The 11,674-nt window shown below is 37.3% G+C and overlaps 1 protein-coding gene across 2 annotated transcripts in view; it reads left to right on the top strand.

Moving 5' to 3' along the window:
- The first annotated feature begins 546 nt into the window (after positions 1-546).
- The window catches only part of MARCHF1 (membrane associated ring-CH-type finger 1), a 336,705-nt gene continuing 325,577 nt past the window's right edge, over positions 547-11,674 (top strand). For both annotated transcript variants that reach the window (XM_057727283.1, XM_057727282.1), the window contains exon 1: positions 547-657. In XM_057727283.1, coding sequence (XP_057583266.1) covers positions 547-657 — 111 coding nt within the window. The remainder of the gene's footprint in view (positions 658-11,674) is intronic.

Genomic DNA, 11,674 nt, shown 5'->3' with positions numbered 1-11,674 from the left:
GAAATATGGAGATACATCAGGAACTGGGTCTGCTCTTATCTTCCCAAGAAAAACTTCTTGTTAGAAACTGATCCTTGAAAATAACATAGAACCTGATGCAAGGACTTTCCACCATCTAGAAGAGTCACAAATCAGGGTGTAAAATATTAGTCTCTTTGAGTAGACGTATACTGTTTTCATTATCTTGTGGCTCTGAGGTTATTAATTATCAGTATATTCTTCTTTTCCTCCCCATAACCCCTGGCTAAAATAAAATGTCTCCACTGGTATTTCATTACAATTTCCTATCTTTGTATTTTGAACAATTAGCATTTATAATTAAAAATATTATAAAGATATCAAAACTGAAGGAAAATAACAAGAAAAAAAATTTTTCAAAATATATATACATTTAATAAAATAACTATAAATTTTTAAAAATTGCTGATTTAATTTCAATGATGTACATTTTCCAAAAACAGTCAACCAAAACAAATGACCTGTTTCAGGGAATGTAAATTATTTTCAGTATTTCAGAAATTGAAAAGGGATAAGAGGAAGGAGAAAATGCTGGGCTGGTGTGAAGCGATAGCCCGCAACCCTCGCAGGATCCCTAACCACACGCGGACCCCCGAGGGCTCAGAGGAGTGGGCTGACACCTCGCAAGCCTCCACACTGGTGAGTGCAGCGGTGCTACCTCGAATGGCTTGTGGGAATGGATGCGAAGGGAATGGGGCGGGGAGGGCTTTCTAAGTAAACAGTTCTCTGCAGTATATTGTTAAAGTAGACATCATTTAATTAATGGGTAGTAATAAAAATATCTTAATTTCATAGAACCTAGAGTTCAACTCAGATTAATTAAAAATTTCTTTTTCATTCAGTTTCTTTGGACATCCCCCATCCATTATGTCAGTGAGGTTAAAGAAATATTTGAAGTTTATACCTTGCATTCTACACTTCTACAATCAATGGAGGAAAACAAGTAGGGATATCCAAAAATAATGAAAAATCAGAATCATACCTTCTGTATTTTCCTATATTCTAAGAATGTCTTTAGAAAGGGTTCAAAAATTATAATTTTGATATAAAATTGTGAATTAAGTTATTGCAAAAATGATTTGAAGACCAAATCAATAATTTACTCTTTCTTGTTTTGTTTTCTGCTATAAGTTTACACGTTTGGCTTTAGCTAGGCATTATTTCCCAGTGGTTAGGAAAAGAGAACTCAATAGCAAAAGGAGTTTTATAAGTTCTTTGTTTAGATTTTGGCTGCAACATAGTTTTTGAAATAAAGGAGGAAAATTTCATTCAATCTCTAAGTTTTAAATTACATGTTAGTTATATTTTAATTACTGTTTTACCATTTTATAAGAACACAAGTGTTTTCATCAGCCTGATTTATTAGTTGATGAACATGTAGTTAAACATAAGCAAAGGTTTTAGGTTTATTTTTTCACTTTTGAGGTATTTGATAATTTCTATTATTTTACATAAAAAACAATCATCCTGAACAAACATTATTGAGTGAATTTCAAGAGAAACCATCAAAAGGAATAGGCTTTCAAATGATAAAACATAGAAGAGGGAATTTTGTTTAATTCCATCATCTTAGATTGTAGGGAGAGGGCTGAGGGTATGAAGAAACTGTGCAGTATGATTGGACAGTCAAAGTTCTAAGGAATAGATTCTCTGAAATTATCTTCAATGTTTCATCTAACTCTAATACGCTCTTTTGTAAATTACTGTTTTCAATAAAACTGCTTGGCATGAGTTAACACCATTTAAATGCATGAATTGCACAATATACATAAATCTGGATTTTGTAGGTATCATGCAATAACTAAAATTTTTAAATAAAAATATTACTTCTGTGATCTCATTAGAGTGGCTTTAGTGCTTAATTCCTATTTCATAGAACCATAGATCAAAACCATAAAAAAATCTTGAGCAAACATTTGGCCTCGCTTCCTCTTATAAGTTTGGGTAACCTAATATTAGCTTCATTTTACAAACGTGTACTGTGGCCTAGAGAAATGAAGTGACTTTCCCAGTGTTACTTAGCTAGTAAATGTCACTTCTAGGATTACTAGAAGCCTGGCTTCTCAAGGCAAGGGTTTTTCTACTATACCACAGTGTCTCACTTTCTTAATAACCTTTCTTTCTATTCAAATACTCTTAGTAGAAAGAAAAAGAGATGGGTTACCAATTTAATTAACTCCAGTAATTAATCTTTTAAAATCTAATGCTGTATTAGGGTGATAACCTTCAGTCACTGTAACATAGCCCCCAAATCTCAGTTTCTTAACAGAAAAATAAAATATTTCTTATGTCATAGTCCATGTGTCCAGGTCAGCTTTCCTCGGAGATTTACTGTCAAATGATTATTCGAAGACTCCATCCTTCTTTTTATGCAGCCTTCTTAATCATATGGCCTCTTAGGTCACTGAGGAAAGGAAGAGGCTATGTGGTCCGTTGTGCATGAGCTATTGCGGAGCAAGCTGGCATGTGTAGACATCCTTCCACTGGTAAAAACCTAGTCTCATTGTCCCATCTGAACTGCACGGGAGGCTGGTGAATGTCCAGAGGCCACGTGGGCAGGAAAAGCAGATGGAATCAGTCAGCCTGTAGGACATCTCTGCCATAGCCCACCCATCTGGTCCCAACTGTGCAAGAGAGATAACTCAACATTCTTCCAGTCAGTGGATTCAGCTCAAGTCCATGGTTTCTGGTTATTCATTGTCCTCATCTAATGATGATGATGGTGAATCACCTGTAAATAAATGATCTGTATTTTGCAACCAGCTCCTAACATACATATATACCCAGTATGCAGGGGAGGAGTAGGAAGAGGCAAACCACAATAAACACTCACCTTTGGAAAGAGAGAGAATTAAATGCACATGGAAATCAGTGGTGAATTCGGGCTGGATAGACATTATCAAGTCTCCCTGACCTAGAAGTGAGGGGGTACCCATGAATTGGCTTTGACCCTGCTCCCTGGGAGATCTCTCTTGTCCATGCTTCTCTCCAGCCTCTGGATGTGCCCTCCGAGTTCCTCCTTTTCTATTATTCTCCTTGTCCACATTTGAAGTGCCTACTGAGACTTGGATAGCCTTAACCTATTTTTTCCTGCTTGGGGAAAATTATGGGACCAAGAGTTGTTTTACGTCTAAAGTATTTCAAAGCTCATACTTCTGAAATCAAGCAAGACATTTCAGTACCACAATCCTCTCATTCTGATTCCTCTAGGGTTCTAATCTCTTTGCTTCCTGATAGTCCATGTGGCTAGGAAAGTTCTTTTTTGGTTGCCCTTGATTTCCAATTCTCCATGTTTCTCTCTCAAGATGATCTTATCATGAAAAACAGGCAGGAGGATCACATCATTAACCTCTTTGTCCGGAGATACTTTGTTGAACTGAGAGGTCCACTCAGTGTCAGCTCTAAAAATCATATTAGCCTTGAGTCACTTTACTCACTGGACCGCTGTCACTCACCACTCACCTCAATGTCAGGTCCACCAGCTGAGGTTTAGAAGAAGCCAGACATTGGGTCCAACAAACCATGAGACTTCTGGATTCTTTCTATTCCTGGTCAGATCTGCTTTCACACAAACCACTTAGTTCCTGAGCTCGAGTTTCGCCTGTAATACCTTGCTGAATGTAGCTGATAGTAGTTGATACATTATTAAGTTGTGTTTTCAATCTGTTTTGAGTGTTGCCAGCCCAGCAGGCCCAGGGTCAAACAGAGATTTTGCCAAGACTTTTGCCCAAATATCATGCAGATACGTAGCTTTCTATCTTTGTCATCAGTTTCCTCCCTCCTTGTTGCTTAAACATTAAATAAACACCACATATTTTAGACCTTATTTATGGTAACACAGACTTTGGCTACTGATTCCTGTATTTGGGTAGTTGTAAAAGTTGGGGTACAACCAGGAAAACAGAAACCGGTAATCTTAACAGAAAATATAATATGAAAAATTATTTAATCTGCTATTGGAAGATTGAAAATGTTAGATACACAAGTTTAGTAACTACAAGAAGTAGCAACCACCCATACAGAGGTGTAATATGGGAATAATACAGGGAGGAGACTAAAGTTACTGGAGGAGTTGATGGAGAGACCCCTCAGAATTGCACCCCAATTCAGAGGAGGGATGATTCTCAGCAGATGCGGGAAACTCGGAGCTCAGAGGAAGGACCCTGAGGAGCTAGGACCCAGACCCCTGAAGGGAATGTACTTCTCGATCTTTATATATTCAAGTAGGAGGAAGGGGTTGGTGCAATAAAGGTAGTTCAGGGAGTGTGAAAAAAACCTTAGAAACTGAACCCACCTTCCACTGCTGTCCTAAGTCTTGAGGGATAACACTAACAGAAAGAGTCCCCTCTCTCTCCTCCTGCCTTCTGGTTTCTTTTAGCACTAGCATTGGCAGAACCTGACAAAGAAGTAAATGTCAAAGGAGACATCTGGTTTGAAGGCTTCCCACTCCAGCATCTCAGAGTAGAATAGAGAAGAATGGATTTAGGGCTGAGTGACATGAGCTTAGTAATCAGCATGGAAAATTTAGGGTAGAAGCTTTAAGGAACTCAGACATTTCAAAGTCTGAACATAATAAGGGTTTGCTTTCCCTCATGGCTCAGTCTGATACAGGACATTAGATCCTCAGTCAATGAATGCAGAGATCTCTGCTCCTCCCATCTCACGGGGCTGCGGTCTTAACACAGGCTTCCCAGTAAGTTTATCAGATAAGGGGCAGAGTATGAGTGGGGACCATGGAAATAAGTGGTCAGGTTTGGAAATGATATGCATCACTCTGCCCTGATGCCTTGGCTGGAACCAAAGACATATCCCAGTGTATCTGTCAGAGTGATGGGAAAGGAAGTCTTCCTGTATGACCAGAATAGGGAGATTGAGAACATTTAGCCAGCTTCTACCATGAATGTGTTCATTCTTCAAGTGGTAGCACTTTTGCCCTGCATTTCCATTTTGTAGACCCAGGATTTTTCTATTACTCTCTGCTGTCATCACAGCATTTGAGGCTTTTCTGTACAAATCATACCCCATCTAAAGATGAGGAGGAGGAGGATGGGGAGGAGAGGGAGGAGGAAGAGGAGGACTTGGATGGTGGTCATTTGCCAGGACCGTTTCTAAGCATTTCACACACATTCTCGTTTGTAACATTACAAGAATCTGAAGAGGCAGGCATGATCATTATCCCTATTTCGCGGATGAGGAAACCGAGTTATAAATTTAAACCTGCCCAAAGTGACTTAGGTAATGACTGGTGAAGCTGGGATTCCCACAGTCTAAGCAGCTTTAATCCAGAGGGCCGCTCTCCTGTCTCTCAGGTTGGGGTGGGGGGGGGGTAGGTAGTCATTATTTGAGTCGTGTACATTTGGTTAAACACAAAGACTATAAATGAGACAATAATATATTACAGTATAGCATAAAGACAAATAGGATCTTTTCTTTATAATCTCATGATTATGTGTGTCTGTTAGATTACTCTCTGCTCTGAACTGACTGAGATATAAATATGGCCAATTTCACCACTGCATCCTCAGTAACTGACCTAATTGAAAAAAAAAAATAGCATTTTAATCTTTTTATCTATAAGTCAATTCAGACTATCTGCTTTTTAAATTCAGAAAATGCTTACTTAGCCTAAAATCTCTTAAGTTGAATAAGAACATTGAAGGGTTGAGAGATACTTATTAAGCAACTATCTTTATATTTTTAACCTATGGGGTGAGGGAGCCCCTTGTATGACAGGAAGGGAAGAATCCTCTCAAATGTATTATAACATAAGTTTACATGTTAAAAACAAAACAAAAAATACCTTATATTGGCTATATTCTTAAGCAATTTCCTGAATCAAATAGAAGTTCAATATTAAATTCAAAGTTAGAGCAAAGGGCTTCCTAGGTGGCGCAGTGGTTAGGAGTCCGCCTGTCAATGCAGGGGACACGGGTTCGATCCCTGCTCCAGGAAGATCCCACATGCCGCGGAGCAACTAAGCCCGTGCGCCACAACAACAACAAAAAAAACTAGAGCAAAGGAGATCCTAAGAAATAGAAATAAGATGGCGAAAGGTTTTATGAGGAATGGAGTTTAAAAAAAAAATCCATGGAAGTCCAAATAGGGAGATCGAAAAATGTCATTTTAGGTAGTCATCAACAACTCCAAAGAAAATTACTTTCCTATAATCAGCGATGGTTCTTTGAGGCTATAAATAGACTATAGTTAGGTAGAAAAGAACAAAGTATCACTCTATGTGTTAGATGAGGTGATTTGCCACTTTCAAACATGTATCCAGCAGCTCAGGGCACATTTTCCATCCTTCTGCGTACATGGTCTGGGATGGGGTTATTGCTGCTCTAGAAAATATTGAAGATACTGGATAAAGTTTTCAAGGAGAGTATGTTATACACACACACACATATATAACACACACACACATATAACATGCACACACACACATATATAATTATTCATAAGATATATATTTATAAAGCTTTATAATTTTCAAGCAATTTTTATGTCCTTTGTATTATTACAGCTCACAACCATACTGAAATGTACACAGTACAATTTAATTATTCAAATACATAATGAAACAGAGATGTTGTTAAGAGTTTAAATAATTCACTCCAAATCATAAGGACCCAGAACTTCTAATTTCCAGGTTATCTATATACCACACCCATCATGAGAAGTTGACAGTGTTTTTGGCATAGTACAAGTGAAAATAGTGTAACTCAAAAAAGTGAAGTTATTCACCTGGGTGGCAAATAAGAAAGGAGAATTGGTGATTCTGATTTCTGTCTGATTTTAATAATCCCAAGGTTATTCTGATTTGCTATAAACTATTTCTAGGAGTAATGTAACTTAATAATACACATTTTAGAAATCAAATTTTCAGCTGCTGGAAGATTAAGTACCTCCTTACACAGCCTAATGAATATTAATGAAACAAGCAGCTAAAAAAGATTCATGTTTTATTACATCATAACCTTATTTTCAAAATAGAATGGTTGTGTTGAAGGTTAAAGTTCCATACTTACTAAGCTTACAAAAAATCAGAAATGAAAAATGATGCACTCTTTTACTTCTTTTTGTGTGTTTTAATTGAAAAGCCATACCTTCATCAGCTTTTTTGTTGTTCTTGTTGCATAGACTTTCCTATTGTTTCCTTTGTTTTATATTAAAACAACCTATTTGGACAGTTGTGTAATATAGATGAAATTAGCCCCTGACCTTGAGACTTGTTCATCTGGAATCTCATCCTTTATGACTTGCTGAACACTGACTGGATATCATACAGGAAATGAATGCATCCCTAGAATTTGTATAACTTTAATTAATTATAAGTTATCTTACCATTTAAAAGAACAATAATGTCACAAAAGAGCAAAATTAGATGAAAATGTAAAAGAAAGTCAGGTAGAGCTTTTGCTATAGACAGATGGCTGTAACATCTTTTACCTTAGTCTATGCCAAAACTTGTAATAATGAGGTGAGTGGGTATCATTTGCTATTGAAAATAGCCATACCCAAGCCTAGTAGGTTGAAGCATTTTGTATTCAAAATTAACAACATGTTTTAAATTATTTGCCTCTTATGCATAACTTTCAGCAATGGTATTGTTTGAATTGATTAGAGTATGGTGTATTGAATGTAATATATAATATTTAATTACTAAATTGGAGTGAAGAAATACATCCTTCTGATCTATGACCATAATATTTGATCCAGGTCAACTATCTTTATGCACAAATGGTAACAAATAAAACTGAGGGAGAATGGAATCTGCTTCCTAGTTAGTAATATGGAGATGATGTTAATACACAAATGGAGGAGATGTGGACAAGGACCATGTCTGTATTCCTAATAGATCTAGATTATATGCCTCAGAGCTTCCTTCCGTAGATCTTCCCATGGCTAGCTTCTTCCTTCAGAACTTGGCACATCTACCATAGCAACTTTGACTGGAGCTTGGAGCTACTCCTACTTTTCATCCAACTAAGCCTCACCCATTCCCTTTACCCCAATTCTGAGCTATTTTCTTTTTAATAGACTCATTCTAATCTGAAAATAGTTGCATAAATATGAATGCATGTTGGTTTATTTTCTATTTTCTACTTTCTACACTAAGATATAAGATGAAAAGGGAAGATCTGTCCTATTTACCTCTGTATCCCTGGTGTTTGGAACAGAATAAGAGCTTAATAAAATTTGTAGCATGTATAAACAGCTTGAGCAGAAGGCATGAACTGAGAGAAAGCGAGATTATTTTTGTTTACAAAAGTCTATTAAGTAAAATATCTCATATTAAATCCCTTCTTATTAGAAATGCCTATGCCTTAAAAGTGGAAGAAGTAATCTTAAAGATCAAACAATTCTGAGATGGTTTCTATGACAAAAATACATAAAGTTTTGGAAACTAAAATCATGATTATAAAAATGCATTCTGTTGGAATAGGGTTCTTGTTTGGTAAGAATTTATAATATCGCAGATAGTTTCCCAGTGCATGAGACAATGAAATGTAAATGTGTCCTTATTAAGAAAACACATTTACCAATTACTGTTTACCAGAGTCATCTCCTCACTCTCTTTCCACTTATTCCCTTGGTCTATTTTCAGTCTTACCAGGCTGAAGGAAATCATATATCTGCCTACAGCAAATGGACTGGCATTGCCGCACAAACATAACCTCTCTTATAAACCAAACAAAAGGTAAATAAAAAGAGGAATTTGAGTATATTAAATTTCTCATTAAACCTATTGACTTATTTTCAATAGGTTCACCCTTATTTCTTCCAGTCTCTGAGCAAGTGGGCCGGCTGCTCATTGTGTGATGGCCTTTATACATTCTGGAAATAAATATCAGGGCAGATAGAGTTTGTAGGATTGTTTTTAACCTCATTTTCTTCCTCCCTTTGATTCTTTCTTATTTGATCATTTATCAGTTATTGCATTTAATTGCTATTACAAAGCCTTTACTAAGTACTGCCAAAGGCGACGGTGAATGAAATCTAAATTTTTATTAGAATAACTATAAAAAAACAAAGGAGGGAAATGGAATAAAAGACATTATGCCTTTCAAGAGCTTTGATTTTTGTAAGGAAGTAGATCATTAAAAATATATTCCAATGGTTGTTATGGAAACAGATTGAATTGAAGAATGCAAAGGGGGAGACTGATGCTTCAAACATCACATCACAAAGAAAGGTTACATTCACTGTGCAGCTTAAAGTAGTGCATTAATTTTAATTGTATAGTTACCGAACAATGTCAAAATATGATTATAACAATAGTAATGATTGATCTAAAAATGCTCCTGAGAGGAAGAGATCTTTTCCTCTACAGAGTAAGTCACGAGATCATACTCAGAGCTGTTCTTTATCAAAACGTGTCATGTCTTTCTGTTTCATTTAGATACAAATTAAATTGTGAGCTCCCCAAAAAGATGTTTAATTCTCAATAGCTGTTTAATTCTACTATCTGTATCGTATTTAGAACACACTGATTTTCCAATATTCTAATTTAATTATCTGAGACCAAATGGTCATTTTCGTGTGTAACCAGATGGGCATGTGTGGAATTGAGGTGTCTTCTTTCTCTTCACTCACAAGTGATACAGGCAGCAAAGGTGCCTTCTTTGTGTTGGTTTTTGTGGGAATGTTGTCATGTTTTGTAGAACAGAACCAGACAGGACAAATTGATGTAATATTTGTCAAATCAGCTTGTTTTGGTCTCAGAATAAAAATTGTATCTGGAAATAAGTGGAACATGTCAGAATGGTCCTAAAGAATCCAAGCTATTTCTGTGCAACAATCTTCTTTCTCAAGAGACAAATAGGATAGAGTTCTCAGATATATTTATATCTCAAAACACAACTACGAATAACATGTTAAGAGTATTTTTAATGCCTGTTCTATGCTGATGGGTTTAGATGTGTGTCTCAAAATGTCCTGGTAACCCTGAAAGCAGGTACTGCTGTTGTCATGACACAGACAGGGAAACAAAGGTCCAGGAAGATGGGAAAAGTGGCAGCACGTAAATTCAGAGTTCTATGCTACTTCATAGAGTGTATTTTTTTCATATAAATATTTGATAGTTACATCATATAATATGGTGATGCTTAACCTAGAACAACTACTAATTCATCACTATGGTCATTGCACAGCCTGATGAATGAATTGCTTGTCATCCAGGGCTGTGCGTTGTTGAGTTACAGGTTGGGACTCCAGAGTTATCTGTTATCATGGAACAAAATAGGGGTAAGTAAATCACGGGGGAAATGAGTACTTTAGAACTATCTCAATCACAGCTATCACCCAGCTTATCACGTATCTTTGTTTATTCATTTAACGCCTCTGTATTGAGAGTTAGCTGTGTGTGAAGCACTGCACTATGCAATAAATATATAGTAATTGAAAAAAAGACAGTCCTTATCCTCAAGAATCTAATGAAGAAAACAAATAAATGAGTAGGTCAAAGGTGGGATAGGACAGGGAGTAAACATAGGTGTTAGAAGACCCCGTAAGTGATGCTGGTCCAGCTGTGGGAGTTCAAGTTCCCCAAAGACACTGACAGTTGGAGATATGAAGAGGATAGTGGTGAGGAGGGAAGAGAAGGGGCATTCCATGACCCTATATAAACCATTTATCATGTGAAAATTAAACTCCTGTATTTCGTTTTACTTTTAAAGACATGTTATCTATTTTGTGATAAACAGAACCATCTTCAGGAATTGAGTTAGAGAAATACACTTGACCTAACGCAAAACTGTACTTTTGTTCCTGGTGAGTGTAAGGTTCTTGTCTTATCACAGAAAGAATTCAGAAAAGAGACAGGGAGATCAGGAAAGTAAAGTGAGGATATACTTAAGCAAGAATATGCTCTCAGAGGGAGAGCAGTCACACAAGGGAGTGGCTGCCGTCTTTGGCTAGTGGGTTATGAGGGGTATACAAATGAAGGGGCAGAATATTCATGGGGGGATGTTTGGGGCTCATACTCCCTGATTTCCACCCCAGCCCCATCTTCCCGAGGGGAGGAGGGATTTTTGTCCTTATTTAGCTTAGGTCAGAAGTGTCAAGTGCGTGATGGGTACTTATCTGCAAGGCTAATTTTATTGTAATGAGAGCATAATGAACAACAGGTCACATTCAGACGCAGGAGATTCCCACCTTTTCCCACCTTTCCTTCTCTGCCTCCCAGACCCCACGTCACCACACATCACCCCAAAATGTGTGGTTTCCTGTCAGTCTGGAGGTTCCCGCTTTTCTTTGTTTGCCCGTGGGCCCCCGCTGTTTACAAGCTGCGTGGTTTCCTGCCACCTGGCCTCTGCCCTTCTTTCTCTGCTCATACCTAGCTACCTGTCAGCTGTAACACTTTCCATAGGTAGTGGAATTAACTAAGTATTTTTGCATATTTTATCCAGCCTTAATAACCAACATGCAGTCATATATGTAGACTATAAGTCAGTGGCCCAATGAAGGCAGGTTCCTTTGAGAGAACACTGAGACTTCCTAGTGAAGAGAAGCTGTGTGTCAAAACAAACCCTTTGGGGAGGAAAGAAGGACATGTAAATGTACTTGCATTTGCTCACTTGGCAAAGCGCATGGTGGGAAAACAATACAACAAAAGCTAAGGTTTGTTGAACACATGCTGTGTACCAGGCACGGTTCT

Source organism: Hippopotamus amphibius, chromosome 3 (genome assembly GCF_030028045.1).
Source record: "Hippopotamus amphibius kiboko isolate mHipAmp2 chromosome 3, mHipAmp2.hap2, whole genome shotgun sequence".
Taxonomy (NCBI): Eukaryota; Metazoa; Chordata; class Mammalia; order Artiodactyla; family Hippopotamidae; genus Hippopotamus; species Hippopotamus amphibius.
The sequence above is the reverse complement of the archived record's forward strand: the minus strand, read 5'-3'. Positions and strand labels throughout refer to the sequence as shown.